At 44.5% G+C, this 27548-nt stretch overlaps 1 protein-coding gene across 1 annotated transcript in view; it reads right to left on the reverse strand.

The window, feature by feature from the left end:
* Positions 1–27548, reverse strand: part of ASAH2 (N-acylsphingosine amidohydrolase 2) — an 80861-nt gene that overhangs the window by 41854 nt on the left and 11459 nt on the right. Inside the window, exons 2-7 of the mRNA XM_051982639.1 lie at positions 18876–19011; positions 16547–16749; positions 14279–14428; positions 7042–7218; positions 4335–4462; positions 3756–3833 (exon numbers count right to left, since the gene is read on the reverse strand). Coding sequence (XP_051838599.1) covers positions 3756–3833; positions 4335–4462; positions 7042–7218; positions 14279–14428; positions 16547–16749; positions 18876–19002 — 863 coding nt within the window. The 5' untranslated portion in view covers positions 19003–19011. The remainder of the gene's footprint in view (positions 1–3755; positions 3834–4334; positions 4463–7041; positions 7219–14278; positions 14429–16546; positions 16750–18875; positions 19012–27548) is intronic.

Raw genomic sequence — 27548 nt, forward strand, 5'->3', positions numbered from 1 at the left:
TCAAATGTATTGAGAAAAGACTTGAAATGGCTATCCAGGGTCATGTCCCAGCTGACTCACCTTGGCCTTAGGGACAGCACACCTGTCTGGGCCTTGGTCTGCTCCAATCCATGAAGGTTTTCCTTAGAACATTTTTAATGTTCCAGGTCTTTTTTACTTGTAACAATCCACATTCTAGGTTTTCAGATTCTGTCTGAATCTAACATTCTAATGTTCTCTGCTAAGGTCCTCCCAGCTCTGATCTATGGTCGCTGCCAGCATTGACCTTCCAGGTGCGAGGGCCCCTCCAGCTCTGATATTCTGGGATTCTATCATCCTTCAGTGCTTAAAACAAAGGAACGTGCTATGATTTTTGTGACAGAGTGAAATTAGCAGAATGAGAAGAGAATATGGCTAAAGAATATAACAGGCCCCTGACATTAATCAAATGAGGATGAATCCTGAATAATTTTAACAGCTGCTGTAAAGAGACAAAGAATCCTAACTCCCTGACTTTAGCACAGAAGGAGGGACTAGGAGGCAGGTTGTTGGATGCATTGTTTTTGCTTAGGGTATTTTCTTAGCTGGTGATGGCGGATCCCCAGAAATTACCGGGATGTTACAAGAGAAAGAAGGCATCCATAGAATTGATTTTTGAAAAATCAATCTGATCTGACTTAAAAAAAAAATAAAAAATAAAATTTAGGATTATCAGTAATTAAATCTACCTCATCCAGGTCAAGACAGTCTGTACTATCTGCAGGCCCCAGAGGGGCTAAATTACTGCTCAGCAACAAAGGTTGCTGTTTTGTGTCCCCAGAACGTTGCTAAATAGATCCAAAGACCGGTTTTGATGAAGCAGTGAGACATAACAGCAAGAGCGTTCCATTCGGAGGATCACATGCTGAGCCATAGAAATGACGGAAAGCCATCGCCAGGTGTTTGGGAGCAGCTGGAAAAGCTCAGCTCTCACCTCGGCCAACCCTGCAGCCTCCCTCAGTATCTCCCACACAGGTGTATCACATGAAGGAAAGAACATCTGGCCTCCTTCTGGGCCTCTTTATCACGTCATTCAAGGTTCAAAAATGAACAGAAGAATATCGTAGTACAAGGACTCCGGCTCGGAACAAAGAGTTGAGAGAAGCTGGATTTGGAAACAGAAATCCCGGGCTTGAATTCTGAGCCTTCCACTGAGGACTCAAGGATGATTAAGTCACTTCCTCTCTCTGATCCTCATTTTACTCATTGGTAAATTGGGGTGAATAATGTTAAGTCACTTCTCTCTGAGCCTCAGTTTACTCATCGGCAAATTGGGATGAATAATATCTGTCCTATCTACTTCTCAGAATTATTTTGAAAATGAAATGAGATTAACATAGGTGAAAGTTCTTAATAGCCACAAAGCACTCTAGAGCTCTTGGTGACTTAAAATCACTGTCAACAGCTGCCCAGAGTGTGATACTTTCCTAATTACTTTAGCACACAGGTTGACATGTTAGCAGATCAAACAGAACTTGAGATGACACGGGTTACTACAAATACAATGCCCCACTTGACTCTGGGAGCTTAAAAAAAAGGAGTCACTTTTTAATCGATTTTATTTTTTGAGAGTGGGAAACCTAATCTCGGCCAAATTAAAAATGCATCAGCTATTCTGGGGTCAATCCCACATCAGTGGGTCCCGGGAGCTTACCCAGAACCCACAGCTCAGACAGTGCCCTCTTTCCCATCCAGCTGAATTCATTTAAACTTCTTTGACTTCACCATCATGTCCCCAGGGATACCTTCCTTGTGTCTCCACCAGTTTCTCTTTCTTTGGGATATTGTCTTCCGCCTTTAGATCTCAAACTCCTTAAGGGAGGGAACTGTCTTTTCATTCTGTATTTGTATCTTTAGTACTTAGCACAGTACCTGGAACATTGTAAATGATTTAATGACTGACAAAGTTACAAAAGTAATTGATTTTTGTTACTACAATGATAAATTTACTACATCCTTTACATAAAATGTATATAACATATTTATAGTTTCAGGTAGAATTTTTGTGTTGTTTTTGTTTCTATATTAATTATGTTTATTGATTTTTAGTTCATAATAAAAAAGAAAATAATTTAAAATAATCACAAACTTGTCACTTGTTCCAGGACTGTTCCTGCCTGGACTCCAGTAGGAGGAAAATGAGACTATAACAATGGCAACAGTGATAGGAAAAACAAGAAGCCTTTTTGGTGCACAGGATAAAGGGTTGGCCTTAAGAGCAAAGAGATCTGGTATATTGGTGGTGCACTAGATGTATACTGACCCTACAACTGAAGAAGCTGGGTTCAAATTCTACCTCTGACACTGCCTTATGACCTTGAAGCAGGTCACAATCTCCCTGTGCCTCAGTTTCTTCATCTGTAGACAAGCCAGACCTCCGAATGATGGATGGGCCCATCTGAATTAGATCATGGAGGGGTGGAAATTTGTCTCATTGACCCCTCTATGAAGAGTCCAGTAACTTGATGTTACCCAGATGCCCATAGTTGGTTCTGACGATGTTCCTTTTAGAAATCCCCTGGAGAATCCCATTAGTATTGTGGAGACCATTCAAGCTTTACAGGCACAAGATACTGGTTATTTTTCTCCTCTTACCAGCACAGTCCTTTTATCTCTGGTCTCAGCTCTTTTCTGTGTATCACGGGGATAACAAGAACTTCCCTACTGACCTCATCTGCTTAGAAGGACAGGATTTTATAAATTACTAAGTGTTGCAAAAAGGTGAGTTAATATAATTATTTTTTTTAAATTTGATGCGCAGTTGAACAGTGAAGCCCTAAAGGGGATCTTCCAGTAGTGTAGCCAATGACAATGATAATAACAGTCAATAATTTGATAGCTCCTTAAGGTTGACAAAGCTCTTCCTAGGCATATATTTTCTCATTTGATCAGATGCTGAAAATGGACAATGAGCCATATCCAGAATGGAGGAAGAGGAGGAAGAGAGGGGGCAGGGAGTCTGTGGGAAATTGCACAGTGATTTTAATTACACCAAGCTCCTCCTTGAGACGATGGGCCATTTTTTAAAAAACAATATTCTTTAAGTAAGGCACATAGTAGGTGCTTAATAATTGCTTGTTTGTTCAGAAAAGAAGTTTCTCTCCCCACCCATATAAATGTTCATGTTTTTCATTTACCAGAGTACATTTCCCTTTTTGCCTCAGCCGTTGGAAAACATCAAGAAACCAGTTGTATTCTGTTGGTCTATGGCACTCCTAGCATATTCCTATCATCCATCAGGTTTCCAATTTCCTTTCAATGGCATTTCTTTAGTTTTTATAGAAAATGGAGAAATGATGGTAGATTTGTGCTTCATTCATTGAACATCATGCAAGAATCTTCAAAAGAAGGGAAGGAGAAAGAAAAGGAAAAATGATGATATGAAGGAGAAAGTGGGAAGAGAGAAAATGGGAGAGAAGAGGAAGGAAAGGGAAGGAAAGGAGAAGAGGAGGGAAGAAAAAGAAGAAAAGAGAATAGAAAGGAGGAGAGGAGATAGAAGGAGAGGAAAAAAGAGGGGAGGGGAGAGACAAAATAATAAGGAAGATGAGGAGAAGGAGGATAAAGAAAAATAAATATAGCTTAAAGTTTTTCATTTTTTCAGAAAGATGGGAAGTTGACCTCGATGGTCTAACAGTTTATCTGGATTCCTAAGCACCAAGAGACCATCATATACTTTTTATTGTGTAAAGAAGCACAATCTTTTAAATTGAACTGTGTTTAAGCTTTTCATACAGTACCTGATCATTCCTAAGTCTTCTCCATTCAGATCCACCATCTTCAGGACCAGCATTTCCTTATCTGTATTGGCAGAATACCTAGTCAACAAAGCAGAGCAAATGATCAGCTCAGCCAGCATCTCTTTTTGAACTTAGTGGCCCAGAGTTGGACTTTCCCCGTCTAAAAGGGATGAAAGTTGTGTATTAACTGTTCTATTTCTGAAGATCTCATTACAGGCTTTGTGACGGAAGGAACATTATCTCCTGAAGAAGATCGGGCTTGATTTGAGTCTTCCTTCAAGATGGGGATGAAGAGGAAGAGCGTTCTAGACATGGGAGATGGCTTGAGCCAAAACATAGAGATGGGAGATGGAGTATTATGTGGAAGAAGAGAGAGAAGGCCGGGGAGACTGATTAGAGCGTGCAGAGAGGGAGAAATATCCACTGAGGCTGGAAAGGCAGGTTGGAGCCGGATTAGGCAGACCTTCAAAAACTAACCGGAGAAAGGAGGGAAGTGTTATCCCAGAGGCAGCCAAGTTATACGGGGGGAGGTGTGGTTCCGTTTCCTGCCCATTCTAGTTTCCACATCTGCTGACTTACCTGTCTCGCTCAGAGAGCGGATTCTGCAGGTAAGAATAAGGACTCCGGTTGATCTGGGCCCCTTCCACGTTTCCCTTATTGACAAAGACCTTGCCCGGCTTCATATTTTTATGTGCCATGTCAATGCTCTGAGGATGCAAAGCAAAAGACATCGTGTTAGCAACAGTGGAAAAATAATAACTCATTCCCATAATACTTTGAGGTTTGTACCAATACGCTCTGCTTCCAGACAGAGCAGATCTGCTTGCCTCCATTTTACAAACGAGGAAACTGAGGTCAGTAACATATTGTATTAAATAACTTCCCCAAGGTCACAGCTAATGATCTGCTGTGCTGGACATCTCCAACTCGGATCTTCTGATGCTAAAACAGTTCTTTCTACTAGACCAAGCGCTGTCCTTATAACAACCCTATGAGACTGGGATGACAAATAGTAATGTCTGCATTTTCCAGAGGAGGAAACTGAGGCACAGAAAGATGAAATGGCTTTTCCAGGGTCGCAGAAATATGAAGTATTGAGAAAGGGAGTGGAAAGCTGCCTTACACAAAGGCTCATCATGTTTACCTCGATATATAAAAAAGGGAAAAGCACTAACGTTTGGACATTAAGCAATCTTAAAAATGAGGTCCAAACATTGGAATAATGTGGATGACTCTGGCTAAGTCAACATCCTGCCAGAAGTGCACACTCACACACACACACTCACACCCACACATACTCACACGTACACACTCACACACACATACACATACACTCACACACACACACGTACACACTCACACACACTTTCACACGTACACACTCACACACATACACATACACACTCACACACACACATACTCACACCCACACCCACACATACTCACAGGTACACACACACACACACACACTCTCACACATACACACTCACACACACATACACAGGTACACGTACACATGCTCTTCCTAGTTTCCCTGCAAATGCTATATTTTCCAATAAGAACCAAACTCCTTAGGGATGACGGTTTCCTTGCTTGTTATATTTTTCACCTTCAGTGCTTAGCAGAGTGTGTAGTATAAACAAGCTCTTATTCAACATTCACTCTACCCCTTTCTATCTTTCCCCATCTAGCATTCATTTATCTGTCCATCTATCCTATCTATTCATCCATCTATCCTTCCATCCATGTAGTTACCCATCTTTCCATCCTTATATCTTTCCATCTCACTCTGAAAGATGATGTGGCTTTATTGAGCCTTGATATAAGATGGCATTATGTAATCAAAATGGAGCCCTCATTGTAAAGGAAGGGCTTGGCTCAGTCGGTAGCAAGTTCGCCATCATAGGAGACCTTCCAGCAGAAGCTGAAGGAGCACTTGTCAGGGCTGTTGCGGAAGGGATCGGATGCCCAGGAGGGCTAGCTCCTCCGGTTTCACTGCATAGAGTGCTGGACTTGCATTCAGAAAGGCTCAGCTCCTACCACTAACACTAGCTACGTGAGCTTGGGTAAGTCTCCCAACCTGTTTGTTCATCAGAAAATGAAAGAGGAAACAAACAAACGAATGACTCGACAAAAGGAAAGAAGGAAGGAAGGAAGGAAGGAGGAAGGAAGGAAGGAAGGAACGAACTAGAAATGTTTCTTCCAATGTTTCTTCCAACTTTCAATCCCAGATCTCGTTCCCTGGTGATTCCTCTAAGGTTTCCTGCAATTCCAAGAAGCTGTGGGTCCCTCACAATGCCCCCCAACAGGTGCCAGCCCTGGCCTGCAGTCACTGGGTAGAGGGTGGAAGTGGGAAAGGACCACCACCCAGGGACTAGCTCCAATTGCCCCAGGAATGAGCCTTTGTGGACAGTTTAGCAGGAAGGGCCCGGCCTGCCATGTTTACTCCTCCCTCCCTCGCCAGGCTCCCACTCCCCTCTCAACTCCCTTTTCCCTCTGGCATGTAAGCTCCTTTCAGGCAGAGACAGCTTCTTTCTGCTTATATTTGTAATCCCAGCCCCCTGTTTGGCCCCCTGTCCAGACATGGCCAACTCTCCCAGACCCCACGGATGGCAGCTGATACTGTCTGTAGGGTTTTCTGGGAAATTGCCATTTCCTTCTCCAGTGGATCAAGGCAGACAGAAGTGACTGGCCAGGGTCACACAGCCAGGCGTCTCAGACCACATTTGAACCCGGGGCTTCCCGGCCGCAGACCCGGGGCTCCCCTCCCTGAGCCACCCAGCTCTGAGCAAATGCTCACTGAGTCCCGCCCTTTGGACCTGGCCTCTACTTATCGCTTTTGAAAGTAAATAACAGGCTCATAATTCATATCTACGATCTCCCTTAGCCAAAGCTCCAGACCGAGCTCGGGTCTAACGAGGGAATCCTCCCCCTTCCCCATATCTCTACCTTCACCCCATTCCTCCGAACTCTCCGAGCTGGAGTCAGAGGGCCTGGGCTCTAATTACGGCTTTGTCACTAACTGAACGCCTGGCACTAGGCAGCCTCAGGTTCCTTATCTAGAAAATGAGGAAGCTGCTGAGGAATCTCAGGCTTCCCTACTCTCCTGGCACCTCAGGGATGGGCCCGTGATTTCATCATCGAGGGAAACTTCCAATGTGGAAACCTCCCTCCACCATACACAACAACAGCTGCTTCCACTTAAAACCTCCAGAAGGGGGAAGGATGGAGAAAGAAAGGGAAGGGAGGGCCCAGGGCAGGGCGGCTCTGGCAGCCCCTTGCCTACCTTCACGATGCCATCCACGATGAACTCAAAAGTCCTTTTGCTGAATCCCCCACTGGAAAGCACAAAGATGGTGTACTGGAAGTAGCCCGCGGGCCCCGAGTGCGTGTGAGTGCCGCTCAGAACCACGTTCTCCTGGGTGTACAGGCCGCCATATTTGCTCTGCAGTCTCTTCAGTACCTTGAAGGAAAGGCACAGCGGAGTGTCATAAATGAACAGGAGAGGAGTCAAAGTGGGCGTTCTTAAAATGTGCCTCCCTTCCCTTTGCTGGGGCCCCGCTCTTCAGGGGAGGGGGCCTCCTGGCATTCCGGTACCACAGGTGCCCACGAGGGAACAGGGATGTGCAGGGGATGATCCTGGATGCACTCCTCTCTCGGGGCTTGAAGGGTCACATAGTACTGTCCCCCCAGGATCCCCAGAGAGCACTACTGGCCATGTTTTCCAGGTGAGGAAATTCTGGCACAAGATAATTTGACAATTTGCCCAAGAACACCGGGGTTAGGCTTATATGCCAAGGTCTTTGGTCTTCCAAGCCAAGGCTCTGTCCACTACACCACCCTACCTCTCCACAGCTGTACTTTTAATCTGTCAACCAGGCAGTCCACTTTTTTAGGTCCCCTTGAGCCTATGTATTCAGTAAGCTCTTAAAACCTACTATATCAGCGTAGAAAGCCCCCTGGCTGGAACATGAGAGGTCTAGGCACATCAGGGAAGAGGGGGTGCTATCAGACCCACTGAGAGGGTCACAGAGAGATACGGAAGAGATCCCCACTGCAGCCGCCAGCCTGTCCCTGTAACTCGCCAGCAATGGGAACAGCTGTGGCTCTATCTCCCGCCTCCAATTTATGTTGCAAAGCTGAAAACCCAGGAGAGAAGCCATGGTCCCAAGCCAAAAAATGCTAAAGAACCCAGCAGCCATCTCTGAGGTCACAAGCTCTACTGGACACCCCACCCCTAGAATATAAGCTTCTTGTGTACACGGAACATTTCTTATTTGTCTTATATCCCCCACGTGGCATACAGAGGATTGCCGGTTTGGAACCAGAAGACACTTAAGAGGTCATAAAGCCCATCATTCTCTCTTTACATATGGGGAAACCTCATAAGGGTGAAGTGACATCCAGAGTCAGTGAGTATCTGAGATGAGGCTCAAGCCCGGCTCTACCCATCACAATGTGCTCTTTCATATATAAGTACTTTTGAAAAATGGATTGAATTAAAAAATAACCCTCAAACTTTGTAAATCATGCAATTAAAAATTGATTACTTATGAACTTTTGATCACTGTATAGATTGTTAAAATTGATTTCTTCAAAAAAAACAACCCTCCAAAAATAGGTTGAATTAAAAGACAACTGGATTTAGGGTCGGAGATTTGAATCCCACTTCACTGCCTGTTGGACCTTCAGAAATCAGTTCACCATTCTGGGCTCGGTCATCCCATGGGAAGATTGGGTTAGAACACCTCAGAGATCTCCTCTGGCTCAGAAGCTACAATGGCGTGGGGTTGTTCTGGACAGTGATGCAGAAAGGTCTTTGCAAACCTTCAGAGGGCTTGCATCCCGGAGATCTATTTTACTTTATATTGTTATTATTATCAACTTTAGCTTAGAGGGAAAGAAAGAAAGGGAAAGGACTTGACCATGCTGAAAGAGATGAAGTAACTTGGCAGAGGGAGGATTTAAACCCAATTCTCCAACTACAGACCCAACATGCATTCAATCAATCAACAGGCATTTATTAAACACTTATTGTGGCCCAGCATTGGGCCCTGAGGATTAAAAAGTGAGGCATCCTTTGCTCTCGAGGAGTTTACATTTTACAAGGTGTAATGACATTGTTGATTGATTAATGTTAGAAACTAATTTTTCTAGAAGGATTTTAAGCCATATAAGATATGGAGAACAAAGAGGCTCCAAGTTTGTACCATTTTGACTGTTCAAAGAGTCAAGCATCGCATAGAGATGAATGACTGGAGGAAAAAAATTAGTGGATGGACAGACGGATGATAGATGGAAGGGCAGATTGAAAAACCACAAAAACATACAAAAAGGCCAAAAACACAAGAAGGAAACGATTTCATAAGCCGCAACTTCTAGAATAAAGATGACTTGCAAGCAAAAGTAAGTTGGTCAAATATAGGGAATTCTGGTAACGGGAGAAATGAAAAGCCCAAGAATTCACCAGTCTCCAGAAAGAGCCCACATCCTACGTCCCATGAGATAAAAGGACAAAGCAGTCGGTGAAGATTTTCTATTTCTTTGTTTTTCAGTTTCAGCCATTTCTGGTATTGAAACATTTTCCTGTTCACTCCAAAACTGGCACCGGACGCGAGGAATATTTTCTTTGTAATAATGGACTTCAACCGCTTGAGGAAGACTCTTTGCCAAGAGTTCTGGAGTGGAAAAATTCCTTATGAGAATGGTTATATAACTAATGGACTGGTTATGTCTTGGGAGCTAGGATGAGGAAAGATTTCTTGTGAGCACAGGATTTGGGGTAAGAAAAACAAGCCTTGCCCTGGATGTTCCAGCTTGTGAATCCATTGGAATGAAAAAACTTGGAGTCCCATTAAGCTTGGAGAGAAAAGGCTTGAGTTCAAGGTCACAGAGGAGCTGTCCAATCTAAAAGAAACCCCCCTTTCTTCTCTTTAAAAGAAGGGATTATATAAGATGGATCCTATCTTCTCTTTACTCCTGACCCAAAAAGTCCTTCATGGGGTCCCTCCAACCACTCTTTCTAGACATCTCATAATTTGGCCTTCTGGCCAAATTAGCCTCTTCACTGCTCCCGGCTCAATTCTGTACTTGGTCCAGGCTGTTATTCCTCATGCCTGAAATATATTCCCTCTTCCAGGCTCCTTCCTAGAATTCCTTAGCTTCTCCCAAGTTTCCCAGAGGCCATGGATCAGCTGATTAAAGGCAAGGCAATTTCCCTAGGGATCCCTAAGGAACATGGGGATCCTGCCCATCACATGCGTGTTTACTCCATGTTGGATAGAACTAAGTTCTTCTTCTTTACATTTTTCACCACATGTAAAAGACCCTTTATTCTCCATCTTCCATACCAAGTGGTAGACTTGGCCTTTTGCAAAAACTCATTCACACAGCTGTCCTGTCCTGCCCATCAGGCCCAAGAAAGGGAAAATTCTGGCTAAGGAACACTTTTTTTTTTACTAAACAAAATGTCCATATGGAGGATGTGTACCATCCTTGCATTTTGGAAAACAGAGCCACTTGCACCATCATTTTACAGAGAAGGAGACTGAGATTAGGGCAGGAGAAAGAACTTGCCCATGGTTTTTTAAGAACTTAAGTATAATTTTAAACAACACAAACATTTCAAGTCTCTTCCCATTCCTCTGCCTCAATATCCCCCTTACCACAGGCGTCTGAAGACCAATACACCTTCAAGTTCTGCTATCTACCCATATGAGCAGCCTCACACTGGGAGGATCACTAAACCCTCTCGATTCCCTGGAATAATTCTCTAAGACAAAGGGTTACAGAGAAGACACTGCCTCGTAGTGGGGAAGGGCATTTCTTCAAAAGGAATGACTCTACCATGAAATCACTCATCTGGTAAAAAAACAAATCGATATAAGAAGGATGAATATCAACAATATTTTTGGTCCTTTCCCGAGTTCAAGGAATTCCACACTTGGGGAGGTTCTAAACTCCTTGTTGCTCCTGAACAAGACACTCCCCCAGTTTATGAGCGCAGACATTTTCTCATGTCTAGAATCCTCCCCCTTCTCATCCCTATCTTCTGACTTCCTTAACTCCCTTCCCATCCAAGCTGAAACCTCTGCTTCTGCACTGGATTTGCTCTCAGTTCTAGTGCTTTTCTTCTGTTGATGAACTCTAGTTTATTCATTCTTTTTCTATTCTTGTTTGTTCATAAGAATTTGCGCACTTGCCTCCCCCATAAGCCATTGAGAGACTTGAAGAGTTGGGTGATGTCTCTGCCTTTCCTTATATCCTCACTGTTTAGCACTGTGTCTGGCACATAGTAGGCAGGCGATAGGTGCTGATTGACTCGATTGTCTTGGGAAGCGCTGCTACCCAACATGCCTTCCCCATCTTCCTGCATTACTGCCTCAGACTTCATCCCCGATCTGTCATTGCACAGCAACAACAAATCAAGTAACATAAGGCTGCAACATCCTGAAGCACAGAACACAGAATTACAGAAAAGACAACTGAGGCTCACAGAGGTGACGGTCCAGATTGAAATTCAATGGAAAGTATGCAAGCTTTGGAGTCGGGGATGTGGGATTAAATTTCACCACTGCCACATACCAGCATGCAACCTTGGACAAATGTCTTTCCCTCCCTGTCTTCCATAAAATGAGTAAGATGGTCTAAGTGGATCGCTGGATCCCTTTGGGTTTAAACCGATGATCCTATAAGACACTTCATAGAATTAGAATCACAGAATTCTGGAGTGGAAAGGGATCTTCACAGCCACACCGTCCAACCAAGAGATGAAGAAAATCTCCACAAGTATCCTCCAGCTACTCCTTGAAGGCCCAGGAGGGGGAAGCCTTTGGAGGCAGCCGTTTCCACTTTTTATTATTAGTTCTTCCATCCTTGTACTTCCTGGTGCTACGTCCAAATAGAACCCGCTCCTTCCTTTTTTCATGTCAACAATCATTCAAATACTTGAACCTGCCTAAAATGTCTCTCTTGCCCCAGCTCTGCTTTGGGCTAATCTTGACCAGTTCTCCCAGTTCTTCCAACCTCCCAGATGCAAGACCTGTCACCATCCCAGCTGTCCTCCTATAGATTCTTTCCAATTTATCAATATCCTTTTTTTTCTGAGGCAATTGGGGTTAAGTGACTTGCCCTGGGTCACACATCTGGGAAGTGTTATGTGTCTAAGGCAAGATTTGAACTCGGGTCCTCTTGACTTCAGGCCTGGTGCTCTATCCACTGCACCACCTAGCTGCCCCTCAATATCCTTCTTAAACCAAGTTAACCAGAATTGAACACAGCAGTCCAGACAAATGCCGACAAGGGCAGAGAACAGACTTCCACTTCTTTCTTGCTAGCCATGCTCTCTCTAAATGCACTCTCCCATCACCTTAGTTATGTTTGTTTGTTTGCTTGTTTATTGGGGACTTTTAGGATACATAGCATATTATTTAGTTCTACCAAGCTTGTAGTCCACTAAAAACCCCAGATCCTTTTCGGAATAACTGCTCCCTATCCATACCTCTTCCATATTCTATTTATATGTCGATTTTTTGTACCCAAGTATAAGAATTCACTTTCATCCCTACCGATTCAGCCTAATGCTCTGGCTAGCCTGTCCAAATGCTTCTGGATAATGATTCTTCCCTGCTGCGTTAGCCAGCCCTCCCAGCTTTGTGCCATCTGCCTTCTATGTGTTTATTCACATTATTAATAACCATGATCATCGGTCCAGGTCCTGAGACCAAGAAACTTGAAAACCCTGCATTAGACGGCTGAAAGGAGAGGTCATGGGACAGAAAATGCAACAGTTAAACTATTAGGACGCCAAGAACAAAGCATCTCTGAAATGCTAAGCCAATAGAAGAAAAGAAGTCTCCATCCTGAGATGTTGCTTTTCCACCGCTGCTCCAGGGACCGGGAGGTGTCCTAGAAAGGAAACTCAGAATCCTCTTAAGATTCAATTCGAGTGAGTCTCAGCTCTGAGGTCAGGAGGACCCGAGTTCAAATCTGGCTTCAGACATTTAACACTTACTAGCTGTGTGACCCAGGGCAAGTCACTTAATCCCAATTGTCTCAGAAAAAAAAATTCAATTCAAGTGCTGCCTTGTACATAAAGGCTTTCCTGATCCTCAACCCGACCCCGTGGCTTGTATCCTCCCCTCAAAGACTTCCTCGTGGCTATTGCCTCCTGAACACCCATAGACACCTTCTGCTGCCATTTAAACATCTTCACAAGCTGGCCCTTCCTACATTCTAGCTTCCTTATGCTATTCCCCTCGAAGCGCGTCACAGTCCCAGCCCCTCAGCCAACTTGGCGTCCGTCTCCGTGGCTTCTGTGACTGTCCCATGCCGGGAATGCCCTTCCTCTTCTCAGCTTCATAGAACCCTTTCTTTCCTTCCAGATTAAGTTCAAATCTTAGTTTAGCTTCCTAATCCCTGACTAGTCAGTACCCTTTGCCCTCAATCTTGGACTGGCCAGCATATACTCTACCAGAATATATTTATGGATCTGTCTCCCATTAGAATGGAAACTCCTCAAGGGCAGAGTCTGTTTCTTTTTGGTTTTGTCTCTCATGCACCCAGATTAGCTTCTGACATACAGTAGGCGCTTAATACTTGTGTATTGGTTGAGCGATATGTGTATACTTAGTTTTGTACTAGAGGCTCCCCTATTCAAATAGAAACTTAAAGGCAAAGACTCTCACTTTTATTTTTATATCCCCAGGGCTTCGAACCCATGCTTGATATGTGGGAGACACCTAAAAAATTCTTATGAGCTGATTGATTGGTTAGGAATAAATAGAACTCCAAGGTGTTCTAAAGCGGTCACTCCCACTGTGTCGGTCAACATGCCTGTGGTAGGATCAATCTACCAGGGTCCTTGTCGGGAGCTTATACTGGTTGGTTGGTTTGTTTTAAAGGCAAGAAGCTATCGCCAAGACGCGGTTAGTCGAGAGCACTTTCGGACAGAAAGTGAGGGGAGCCATTAAACCCTACATCCTGCACATTGTCTTAGAAAACCACATATTACCATTACCTGTGTTCTGTTATATTTTATTTATTTTTTTGTTTCCCAATCACATTTTTATCTCATTCAGACTCCGGTCTGAAAGGATCGCGGGCGACATGGAGCCAGCCAGTCGCTCTGTTCATCACCTGGTCCAAAGAGGCAAGGATCAAGCCATCCCAATCAAATACAGAAGAGGCTAGACCGTAGGGTTCTGGCGCCCCTCAGCTTTGGGGCGCCATGTGAGATCCCACACCCACTGACGGAGCCATGGGCACCACAACTCCTCGAACCACTGACGGAGCCATGGGCACCACAACTCTTTAAACCACTGCTGATGCCATGAGCACCACAACTCATACCACTGATGGAGTCTTGCTGGGTATCCTTTCCCTGCCCGGCTCATGTCCCATAGAATCTATGCCCAAGAAATGCCTGCTCATGGCTGAACCTAGTCTGGCTTTGGCTGGAAAGCAAAGCCCCCGGATGAGGAAAGCCCTCGTGCTCTTCCTCTTTGAGGGGGGCATTTTCTTACCTCGAGCCTGACCCGCTGGGACACCATACCGATGTCAACGCTGACAAAGACCACTCGCTTTGAGGCGTCCGGCTCAGCCAGGAGAAAAGCCCTGCTGTAGAGCCGGGTGAGGATCCCTCCGGCCGTCTGGCCGGACTTGGCGTAGCCCATCTGGAGGGGAACAGAAGCGAGTTACTCCAGGCAGAAGAGAAGCCAGGACTCCAGGTTTGGATGGGAGCCCAGAGACCCCGGAGCCTGACCCTGAGGGTGTCACAGGAGACGCCTAGTGGCTTTTCTGATTCAGCTCAAGCTATCACGAAGTTCTCCTCACACTAAATCTCTAACTCTATTTCTCTGCATTTTCCCCTCATCGTTCCTGGCCCTGCTTTCCAAAGCCAAGTTGGACAGTTCCAGCCCGCCCCAAGACAGCTCTCCAGATACTCAGGAACATGTAGCTGGAAGAGACTTTAGGGGCCATTGGGTCCAACCTCCTCATTTAACAGATGCAGAAACTGAGGCACTGAAAGATCACATGACTTTCACAGGATCTAAAGCAGGATTTGAACTCAATCTTCCTAACTTCACGTCCAGCCTGTGACCCCATACACCACGTTGCCTCATGCTGCCCCATAAGTCTTCTCTCTTCAGATTAAACATCACCAGCCCCTGCCTGGTGATCCATACAGGAATCATGTATGTGTATGTGTGTGTGCTCCCCCATACAAATCTACCAATCAGAGAGCAAGGTCAGTTATGGCTCCCAGATCACCTGGATGCATTTTTTTTTTACCCCTGACAAAAGGCAGTCTCTCAGACTTCTAACACAGGTTGCAATCAGCCACCTCTGCAGCTTAGAGAGCTAAGTGGAAGCAGAAAGAGAAAGCTCCCGGATTCAACTCCCAGAAGGAATTATGGCAAAATGGACAGAGCACTGAACTTAAAGTCAAGAAGAGATGGATTTGAATGTCATCCCAGACACTTCCTAGCAGGGTGACCCTCCACAAACTACATAACCTCTGTGATCCTCAGAGAGGATAAAGGGAAATATTTAAAACCTTTACCTCAAAGGGATCTTGCAGGGACTAAATGAGATTATGTCTACAAAATGCTAGGGAAATGCCAATTATGATTATTTTTATATTTATATTTATGATTATATATTACATTTATATTTATTATATTTTGCATATTATTTATATATTTATATTTGTTATTTCTATATAATATATTTCTATACTTTATTATATTATATTTATATTTATGATTATTTTTATTATTACCATTCCCCTGGGGATACAAATTCCTTCAACACCCAACTCCAGCATCATCTTATTTCTATCTTATCCTAGATACATGTGGTTAAATAGAATCTAGAGGTCAGGGATCGATCATCTTGGTCTTTGTGTACCTGGCGCCTAACAGATACAGGACGTGGCACACAGGGGGCTCCCACCAGATGAGCTGATTTCATGGCCCGTGGTACTGAGATGGAATTGTGGGTAATGGGCTGACTTTCCCAGGAGATCATTGGTGAATAACAGATTCTCCCACTTTTATAGTAACATCTAGATCTATTCCTATGCAGAAGAGGCAGTTTCTGGAAGTAGTGGATCCCCATTGCCAGAGATACCAAGCAAAAATTGGATGACTAGTTGTCGGGGATGTTCCGGGGTGGGGTGGGGGGGCAGTTTGATGGTACAACTGAGAGAGCACCAGACAGAGTTAATGAGAATGAAGTTCAAATCCTGAATTAGATGATTACTAGCTATCTGATCCTAAGCAAGTCACACGGCTGCTGAGTCTCAATTTCTTTATCTGCAAAATGGGAATGATAATAGCATCTACCTCTTGGTAGCAAAAATCAAATGAGGTAGTAAAGGTATTTGAAATCCTATACAAATGTTAGCTGATTTTACTATTACAGTTGTTATTCATTATTACTTGGAACCCTGTTGAATTCAATGGCCACTGAGAGCCTTTCCAACTCTGACACTCTGGAATTAATTTATGTCCAGTGATGGACATCAGGAAGATAAAAGGGAAATGAACACGATCTAACATGGTTACGTGCTTTGCTGGAGATGATCCTGAGCTCTCAATGGAGAGCTCTGAAACAAGTCCAACTTGACCCAAGGAAACCTGTGTCTGTCTCTCAAGAACTAGCCCACCCAGATTTGGAGAGATATCACTCAGTTTGCCAGAAGACAAGGAATTGTTCAGTCCTAGTATGGCCCCACCAACAAAGTCAATCCCGAGGCATTGCGTTAAATCCACAAAGAGCAGGCCTACCAAGGGGATGTCTGCCACTTGTCCCGTACAGTCGGCTCGCCCGACACCAATATGGTAGCCGCTGAAGTTCTGGAACAGAGGAGGACTTTGGGTGGTGGTTGTTGAAGGAGCTTGGGTGACTGGAGGCCGTTGGGTGGGTGGAGGACCTTGAGTTGTTGAACCATGGGTGGTGGTGGGGCCCTGGGTGGCAAGAGAACCGTGGCCTGTTGAGTATAAATATAGAGCAAGACATTGCAGGGAAGATGCTGCAGCAGACACTGAGCAAATGGTTAATCCCTCTTCACAACTGATTCATGGATTTAGATACACAAATCATGGTTTCACATAATGTCTCACCCAGAAGCCACCAGGTGAGTGACAACTGCAGGCAACCAATAATGTATGTTTTTTCCAACTTAGGGCTTTTATTTCTTGGATGGGAAATTTTTTCAGATTATTTCTCAAGCCCAGGAAAGCACAAGGTACCATGGAATCAGATCCTGACTCATTTACAGCCTGTGTGACGTGGAGGAAGTCACTTGACTCCTCAAAGATTCCTTTTTCCTTCCTGGAAAATGAGGAGGTCGGACTAGATCACTCCAGTCCCCTCTGCCAAGAAAACCCCAAATGAGTTCACAAAGAATTGGTACAATGAAAAATGACTGAATAAAGAGTTTGTTGAGTTGGCGGAGTAGAAATAAGGGTGATGGATGACAGGCTGGACCGCCACTTCAAAAAAAATCATTTAGTGACTAAATGAAGGATGAACTGGAAAAACTGGAGCAAGCAGAGCAGCCCCACTCCCAGCAGCTATTGCAATAGTCCAGATTTGAGGTGATCATGGTCTACACCAGTGTCATGGGAAAGGAGAGATCGTGAGATGTCCCAAAGGTCAAATTGAGAAAATTCAACAATAGTTTGGATTTGGGGGCTAGTGAGAGGAGTCAAAGATGATGACCAGATTACGTTTCTGGGTGACTGGGAGAATGATGGTGCCCTTAACATCAATAAGAAATGTGGGGAGAAGGGAGGGCTGGGAGGGGAAGGTGATGCTTCTATAGCGAAGGAATGAGCTGACTCCTGGAAAGGCAGCAGAGAAACAAAGACTGGGTCCAAACCTGAAGACTCAAATTTGGAGTTGAGTGCTACCTGCTACCAGCTGAGGCCCTGGAAAAATCATCTGGAGCCTCAATTTTCTTCTGCATCAAATGGAGACACTCTTTGCAAGTTTGTTGGGAGAAAATCATTCATAAAGAGTTCTATGGAGAGGGGACATTATCATCCTTAATGCTTTATTTCCATTTCTTTCAATGAATATTTATTAAGTGCTTGACTGAGGGAAAGACTATGGGGCTTTGAGTCAAGAAAGACCTACATTCAAACCTTACTTTTGTTACACACAAGCTGGATGACTCGGGCAAGTTCCTTGTCCCTGTCTGAACCTTAGTTTCTTCATCTAATGTGAAAAAGGAGATGCTGCTACAAACAAAAGGAGAAGACCAATTATGGTCGTAAACTGAGTTCAGTGATCTCCAAATCCCCGTGCCTCTTGTGAACCAACTCCAGGCCACGCTGTCTGGCTACCTCAAATGGCTTTGTGAACAAAGAATTTTTATTTTGGCTGGGGCAGTTGGGGTTAAGTGACTCACCCAAGGTCACACAGCCAGGAAGTGCTAAGTGTCTGAGGCCAGATTTGAACTCAGGTCCTCCTGACTTCAGAGCTGATGCCCTGAACAAAGAATTTTGAGTTGTTTATGCAGAAAACTCAGGCCTTATGGGCAAAAAGATCACTATCAGGACACCTTAGAGAAATAGCAAACTGGAGTTCTGGGTTCCACAGAGCTGGGAGAGAACTCAAATGTTATCTGTGAGAAGCAGCATCACTCAACAAATAGTGCATTGGACATGAACCCTTCCAACCTGGATTTAAATTCTGACATATGCCAGCCGTGTAACTGTGGGAAAAACCAATTCACTTCTCTGAGACTGTTTCCTCATCTGTAAAATGGGATAATAACACCAACCTCATAGATTCAAGAGGAGATTCTGAGGTATATTGTGAGGCTGCAAACTCAAATGTGCTTTCCAAATATCATTAAGACCCAGCCCCCTCATTTTACTGATGAGGAAACTCACCTAAAAATCACACAAAAAGAAACCACAGAGTTGGGATTGGAAACCCAAGTTTTCCGAATCCAAAGCCAGATCTCCAGCCACTCTGTGGGTCTTACCCAGAGTGCCCAATGGGTCACCATCAATCCCTTATTGCAAGTTCCCAGATCTCCAGGAGTCTTTCAAGACCAGATGCTCCAGGACTGCCCAAAGGATCTAGGAACGTAAGATCACTTGCCTTTATTGTCTTCTGAGACCCCACTGGTGATGAAGAGCAGAGTCAGCAGGCCCACTGTGATCGCCGTCATCAGCAAAAGGAGGAAAATGAGGAAGATCTCTAGAGTGGAGAAGGTGCGCTTGGCCATTGCTCTCTTCTAGAATCACGACCGGAAAATAGGGAGCAAGAAAAGAATGTGGAACGACAAGGGAAAGGCAATTATATACCGAAATCAATGTACACATTCTCCAAGAACCCATCCCTCTTCCCAATTGGGGGATTCCCATGGGGACTGGCATCCTCCGGCCAATGATGCTGTCAGATTGAATTACGTCGCTCAATGAGCATGTATAAGAACTTACTAAGTGTCAGCCATTGTGCTAAAACTGGGAATACAAAGAAATAAAAAACCTGGCTCTGCCCTCAAACAGTTCCCATTCCCATGGGAAGCACTTAGCACGATTCCTGGCACATAGGAGGCCTTTCATAATATATAGACTAACATGCAAAAATTCTATACACAAAATCTGTCCAACCCCTCACAGATTTTGAAGAGAACATAGATGTCGTCTGCTGAGAACTTTGGGCTGTGAATTCAAATCTGCTCTCCAAATCTCAGCTCTCTCCATTTACAACCCTCTAATTTTACTAATGAGAAAACTGATGAGAATTATGAGTGTGCTAAAAGTTTCGGCCTTCATGGAACACGAGCCTGGGAACACGCCTGATTCTTGAAACCAGAGTGGAGAAAATTCTTTTCAGAATGAACCAGATTTAGTTCAAGCCAATTCTTATTTACACGTGCTCCTTGGTCTAGAGCCCCAATTTAATCACAAGCCCACCCTCACCCCCAAAAGGAGAGGAGGGGATGTGATGGGGACAGGGAGGCTAAGATCCATGAAATCATCATCTCTAAGGGGAGTCCTGATTTGTGCCCAGCAAATTCCCATCGCTAAAAATCAAGGATGTTGTAAGGACAATGTCGTTAAGACTGCTTAGGGCCAATTGAGGCAGCTAATCTGCCTGTCTCTTCCATGTGTCCTTAAATGAAACCCACATAAGCTAACCAAGATGGAGTCTGCTCCATCGGTTAGACCATAGGAATCCTTTGAAGAAAGCTCTAATCGTGACAATGTAGAAAAGGTGATTCAAGAACACTCTCAAGGTCTCTCTTAAGAACCTTAGAATCGATTGTATGACACGGGAGACACTGGCACAGGACGCCCAGCATGGCGCCCGCTCGTCGGAGAAGGTGCCGTGCTCTATGAGCAAAACAGGATTGAGGTAGCTCAGAAGAAATGCAAGTTGCTCAAAGTTACAGGAGCTCCCCAAATGTTCATAGAAACTTTGGGGGCTCAACCTGTGACAGAGCATTCCGAGCTCATAGTGCTCTGATCAGCCACAATCAGACATACCATAAATTGACTCTAACATAGGGATGTCATTTTGGTTTTCTTTGAGAACTAAGGACAACAGCCAACCAAGCAACAATCATGTTAAACATGTTTCCACATTAGACATGTGAAGAAAGACTCAGAACAAAAGGAAAAAAAAACACAGAGAAAGAACAAAAAACAAAAAGAAAATACTACATCTACTATCATCTACATTCACACTCTAGTTCTTTCTAAGGATATGAATAGCATTTTCTTTTTTTTAAATTTTTTTCTTTATTTTTCTAGTTAAACACATACTTTAATTGTTTTTTAAATAAACATTTCTTTATGAATCATGTTGGGAAAAAAAAAAAAAAAAACCAGAGAAAGAAAACAAAAAACAAAAAAATTGAAAATAATATGCTTCAATCTACATTTGCACTCTAGTTCTTTCTCTGGGTATGGAGAGCATTTTCTTTTTTTTTTAATTGTTTTCTTTATTTTTCTAATTAAACATGTACTTTAATTGTTTTTTAAATACACATTTCTTTCTGAATCATGTAGGGAGAAAAGGAAAAAACCTCAGAGAAAGAAAACAAAAAACAAACAAAAAGTGAAAATAGTATCCTTCAATCTACATTCACACTTTAGTTCTTTCTCTGGGTATGGAGAGCATTTTTTTTATTGTTTTCTTTATTTCTCTAGTTAAACATAGACTTTAATTGGTTTTTTAATACATGTTTCTTTCTGAATCATGTTGGGAGAAAAGGAAAAAAACCACAGAGATCGAGGCCAGTTTCAATGATTTTGTGATGAGAGTCATCTACTCCCAGAGAGAGGACAGTGGGAACTGAATGTGGTTCACAGCAAAATATTTTCACTCTTTTTGTTGTGGTTTGCTTGCATTTTATTTTCTTTCTCATTTTTTCCCTTTTTAATCTGATTTTTTTCTTGTGCAACAAGAGAATTGTATAAATATGTGCACATATATTGGATTTAACATATCTTTTCATATGTTTAACATATATTGGATAACTTGCCATCTAGGGAAGGGAGTTGAGGGAAGGGAGAGAAATTTGGAATACAAGGTTTGGCAAGGGTCAGTGTTGCAAATTATCCATGCATATGTTTCAAAAATAAAAAGCTTTAATAAAAATATATATAATATATAATAACTAAATAAAATGGGGAAGTTGAGATCAGCCAAAGGTCTGGGTCTGGGTCTAGGCAAATCAAGGCTTGACCACTAAAGGGAATAAGCTTTCTCCCTAGGACATGGATGTGATGCGACCCAGAAACTCCCTCAGAATAGCCCATGGTCTTAGGGATCTTTTGTGGGCACAATGGTGAGGATACTCCACCCCCAGGGACTATGGGAGTTGATGTTACAGAAAATAAAGAATCGGGCCGCTAGTAAGTCCGGCTACTTCTTATGTTACTGTGAGTAAGTAAGAAGCCTGGCGAATATTTCTCCTGCTGCCCCTATCCCGCTCTGGTCAAATATCAGCTCCTTTAGGATGGAGAGAAACCTTTATTTCTATCTTTTTATCTATAGTACTTCCCACCGTGCCTGACACAGAACAGATTATTAATGACTGTTGAGCTTAATTAAGCTGCTTCTCAATTTACTCATCTATAAAACAGGGATAAAACCAGTGGCTGTCTCACAGCGTTGTTGTCAGCCCACCATTTTGTAATCTTGTAAGTGCTAGGGGTGCCGGCATCCCCCAAAAGTACCTAACTGGTTGGCCCTTCAAATTGGCAGGGGATCTCCCTCCCTCCTGTACTTTAAAAGAACCTAACATAATGTGCTCTTGGGGGGCTCTGTGGTTGTTCCCTTTCCCCTACCCAGAATTCCTGTGCAAAAAGAAAGTAAGTGAACTTCTGCATACATAGAGGCTGAGATAAGGAAGGGTTCCACTTAAGGTATGGAGGGCGATCTATATATAAATAGCCAGAGGGGGAAGATGAATGTCTCAAGTCTTTGCCGGCCAAAGAGAGACCGCTCCATCGTTCTTTGTCCCACTTGGAGCTTGTCCATCTCTGACAGACAGAGACTCGAATACATCCTTCCCTCTCCTCACTCTCCCAACAGCCCCATCTTTGTCCATCTCTGACAGACAGAGATTCGAATCTGTCCTTCCCTATTCCCACCCTCCCAACAGCCCCATCCAAAAATCTTTCCCAGAAGCCAGCAATCTCCTTGGGTACATAGGGAATATTGACTGGGATCGGACAAGAGCTGCTGGGTATTTACCGCACAGTAACCGACAGATTTCATCTCTTGCCCACTCCCAGGGCACTCAGGCACTGTCGCACGCTGCCCTGGCCAGACCTTCTCTGGAGAACTGTGTTTCCTTCTGGGCACTTCCATTTAAGAAGGATGCTGACAAGCTAGAGCATCCCAAGGTGGAAAACCAAGATGAGGAAGGAAGCCAAAATGGCCTGTCTGCTGATCCTTTTAAGCGGCATTCTCCCACCTCCGGGCTTTTGCACAAGTGTCCCCCTCCGGACCTACCCTCCATGCCTAGAATGATCTTTCCATGTCTGTCTCTCAGAATCCCTGGCTTACTGCAAAGCTCAGCACATGTGCTTCCTGCTGGAAGAAGGTTTTTTTCTTATCTCCCCAGTTACTAACATAACCTTTCCTCAAATTACTTTGTAATTAACCTTTGTATTTATTTATCTAACTGTTGTTTCTCCCAGTAGAAGATACCTGGGGACATAAACGATGACATTTTTTGCTTTTGTTTTTGTATTTCCAGCATCTAGAATTGCACTGGGGAAATAGTTGGTGTTTAATAAATGCTTATTAGTTGATTGATCCCATGCTGGGAGAATCAATTAAAGGCACTGGGGATTTTTTGACTAGAGAAGTTTTAGGAGCAACCTGAGGATCCCTTTAAGTATTTTAAGGTATTGTCTCTATTGTGTAGGCGTGGATTACATGGTCGAAGTATTGCCTGTAAGTCCTGAGGGTTTGGATTCAGAATCTTGGATTTCCCCAGGGCTAGAAACTTTTTTAAGTAATATTTTATGTCCCCAAAGTACATGTAAAAAACCAATTTAAATAGGATTTAACACTTTTTCAAGTTTTGAGTTCCAAATTCCATTCCTCTCTCTGATCCCTCCACTGTCCCTGAGAGGGGAAGGAGTTTGCTATAGGTTATACATGTGGATGAGGGAGGAAGGGAGGGAAGGAGGGAGGAAAAAAGAGAAGGGGGAGGAAAGAGAGGGAGGAGGAGAAGGAGAAGGATGGAAGGAAGGAAGGAGGGAGAGAGGGAGGGAAGGAGGGAGGAAGAAAAAAAGGAAGGGAAGAAGGGAGGGATGAAGGGAAGGAGGGAGGGAGGGAGAAAGGAAGGAAGGGAAGAAAGGAAGGATGAAGGAGGGATGGAGGGAGGAAGAAAAAAGGGAAGGGAAGAAGGGAGAGATGAAGGGAAGGAGGGAGGGAGGAAGGAAGGAAGGGAAGAAAGGAGGGATGAAGGAGGGATGGAGGGAGGAAGAAAAAAGGGAAGAAGGGAGGGAGGAAGGGAGGAAGAGAGAAAGGGAGGAAGAGAGAAAGAGAAGGAGGGGGGAAGAGAGGAACAGAGGGAAGGAGTGAAAAAGGAACAAAGGAAAAAAAATAAAGAACATGCGTTGGTTTGCATTCAGGTACCAAGACTATATAATCCCCAGCAGTAACCATGCCCAAACCACATGCAAGAAACAGGGCATTTTCCAGGAGTTCAGGTGGCCCTGGGAAAACCTAGAAAACTGGGGGGAGGTGGGATCTGGAGGGTCTCCTTGCGTGGGCGGGCTATGAGCACGAGCCGTGAGCAGCCCTACATTAGCCCTGCTCTTTTTGCACCCAGCTCCAGGTGCCCGCTGCCCTGGGCAGTGTGACTGACAGTGCCAGGGATGGCAGAGCCTCCTACAGATAGTGTGGAGGTGGAAGCTTGGGAAGAGACCTTGGGCTCCTGCTTAGCCACAGCCAGGGTCCCTGTGGGTTCTAAAGCAACCATGGGGACTCTCATTAATGTTGCTGCCATCCCCACCACGCGTATGGATCTGAAAATCTGCTTTCCGACTGAGGAAGAAATCGGAGCTGGAGCCCCAAGGCCGTCTATTCCTTAATGGGGGGAGCCATTGCTCTGCATGTCCCCAGGCAGTGGGAGGTGGTGGAGAGGGGGCTGAACCTAAAGACCCCTGTCCAAATTCTGCCTGACCTCCTAACTGCTCCACGCTGGGCGAGTCCTGTGAGCTCTCTGGACCTCAGTTTCCTTTTCTGGAAAATGAGACAGGTTGGAGTCAGCGGCCTCTAAGATGCCCTGAAGCTCCCAATCTCAGACCTTGGACCACCGGTGACTCCAAGGGAGAGATCACGGTGAAGATCAAAGAGGGAAAGGTGGAAGGGGAACTTCCGAGGTGGCCACGTTCAACCTTCTTGATTCATGGAGGAGAAAACTGAATCCCAAAGAGGCAAAGGGACGTTCCTGAAATCAAACAGGCAGCAAATGGCAGCGGCAGGATTCGAACCTGCTCCTAATCCAGCACTGGTCCTGCTCTCACCCTAAAATCCTACCCGGCCACTGTCCTGAAATCTTAGTACAGTCAGATGATACAAAGATGATCACAAGAGAAAATGGAGCTTCCAAAAGGAAAAGTTTTCTCGCAATAGAATTAATCTGAGTCCACGCTCATGTCATGCTCTACATCTATGTTTTCCTACCCACAGCCTTGGGAGGTAGGGACCATAAGTATTGTGCCCATTTAAAGAGGAGAAAACTGAGGCAAGGAAAGTCATCTCTCCCCCCTTGTCCCAACTTCAAGCCCAGCAGGCATCCTTACCTGAGGCACTGGCTCCCTAGGCTTGAGAATCCCCCGGCAGCAGGTTCCTAGAAAGCTCTCCTCTGGCCCATCCCACGGAGGCGGCAGATCTCCCGGGATCTGGGCCCCTGCACAGAGTCCAGGCTTTCCAAAGCAAGTGAGATCCCTCGGCTGAGGCTGGACTGTTCTCAGCGTCCTAAGTCTAAAAGGAGATAAGGGCAGGTTGATAGCAAGCCCAGGCAGCTTGCTAAGGTGACCTGCAGAAGGACCCTGAGGGCTCCAGTAAACTCCTGCTCCTGGCCAGGAGTTTTGAAGGTTTACCTGCTAAAATACAGAGGAAAAGTTCTCAAACGGGTCCCTCACCTTGGTCTATGCCGGTTCCTCTCGCTAACCCACTAATATTGAGAAATATTTATATAGCAATTACATCTGCAATCTCACTGGATTCCTATCACAGACCAGGGAGGGAGGGAGGACACTGACTACTGCACCCATTTTACATATAAGCATGTATGAGGCGACAGGGCATGGAGTAAGAGCTGAAGGTAGCTTTGGAGTCTGGAAGACCTGGCTTCAGTGCTTGTTCCTGGGACAGTTTGGATGTGTGGTCCTGGGAAAGGAGCTTAACCTCTCAGTGCCCCAGGAAGCTTTCAGAGGAGTTAGTTCCTTCCTTCCTTCCTTCCTTCCAAGAAAGAAAGAAAGAGAAGGAGAGAGGGAGGGAAGGGAGGAAAGGGAGGGGAGGGAGAAGGGAGGAGGGGAGGGGGGGAGGGAGGAAGAGAAGAAGGAAGGAAGGAAGGAAGGAAGGAAGGAAGGAAGGAAGGAAGGAAGGAAGGAAGAAGGAAGGAAGGAAGGAAGGAAGGAAGGAAGGAAGGAAGGAAGGAAAAGAATCACAGATCTGAGAAGCCCAGAAGTCCAATCTTGAGGCAGGACTTAGATGAGGTCATATTCAAGGCCAAAGTAGAATGAGAGACTGCTCAGCCCTGGTCCAGCACTCAGCATTTGCCCCCTGAGACAGCAACCTCTGAGTCTGTAGAAATCCACACGTTCAATTCCCATCCACTAAATGGGGCCCCCTTATTTCCCAACCCTAAAATCAAGATCCTGGGCCTATGGCAAGCTCTTCTCCCTAATTTGTGAATTAGCAAAGGAAAGTAGCAGCACCCAAGAATGGCCCCACGGGTAACAGCACAAGCATTTGAGCAGCTTCTCCCCTTCCCCTTCAAGAGATCAATGGCAGATACACAAACAAGTAAAACAGGAAAATGGAGCTCCCCGATAGAGCAGCCGTGAGTGAAGACTGGAAAGAGTAAGACTTTCACTGCCACGGGTGCAAGGATGCTCTGGCCACAGAGCTTCAGAACCTTGGTGAGAGACGGGAATCAGCGAAAAGACACTGTGGAGCTAAGAGTGGGCAAAGCAACACGGGTACAAGAATACGAGAAGAATCCAAGAGACACTGGGCAGATGCAAATATGATACTTTTATCTGGGATCCCAATTCCGTCCCGGTTGCTGGAACTCCTTAAGTGAGACTCTGGAAGTTTTTTAAAAGAATTCTGAACGAAAGGGTGTAAGGATCAGAGACAGGACCCATAGGATCCGCACTTATCCGAATGCCTGATGTTTATTGACTGATTAATTTAAGGAAATGAAGCTCACCTGAAAAGAGCTTATAAGTCAAGGGGCTCAGGTTCTAGCCATCTGTCTCTTTCATAAATAGGTTCTGAGGCGAATGCTATTGTTAGCCTGAGTGCTTGCAGGGGCAATGGGGAGACGTTTGGAAATCCATCAGCCCATATTCTGGGGAAGACTCTGGCTGAGAGCAAAGTCACACTGATTATTTATCAGAGGCAGAGACGCGAGATTAAATCCAGTCCTTTGGCAGAAAGATCAGGGCCAGAAAACATGGGTTTCATTTGTTTTTGTTTTTGTTTTATTAAAGCTGTATTTTCAAAACATATGTATGGATCATTTTTCAACATTAATTCTGGCAAAATCTAGCACTCCAATTTTCTCCCTCTTCCTCCCCCTCTCGACATAGCAGGAATCCACTATATATTCGTGGTAAAAATATTGCTAAATCCGATATATGCAGACATATTTATATAATTATCTTGCTGCACAAAGAAAATCAAATCAAAAAGGAAAAAAAGAGAAAGAAAGTAAAATGCAAGCAAACAACTGTAAAAAGAGCGGAAAATGCTATATTGTAGTCCACACAGTTCCCACAGTCCTCTCTCTGGGTGCAGATGGCTCTCTTCATCACAAGATCATTGGAACTGGCCTCAATCATCTCATATGGAATTCATATGAAATTAGGATTTTTCTAAAAATTACTGGCTTTATGGTCTCAGTCGATATAAGGCATAAGCTCTCACCTTCGCTTTTTAGCTGCCAATAACACTCAACACAGGGATGAGGAAGTTAGGGGAACAGCACAAGATCTCAACCCCCCCCAAAAAAAATCCCAAGTCTAAAAATAATTCTAATATTGACTTACCCGAGTAACTTCA

Source organism: Antechinus flavipes, chromosome 2 (assembly GCF_016432865.1).
Source record: "Antechinus flavipes isolate AdamAnt ecotype Samford, QLD, Australia chromosome 2, AdamAnt_v2, whole genome shotgun sequence".
NCBI lineage: Eukaryota > Metazoa > Chordata > Mammalia > Dasyuromorphia > Dasyuridae > Antechinus > Antechinus flavipes.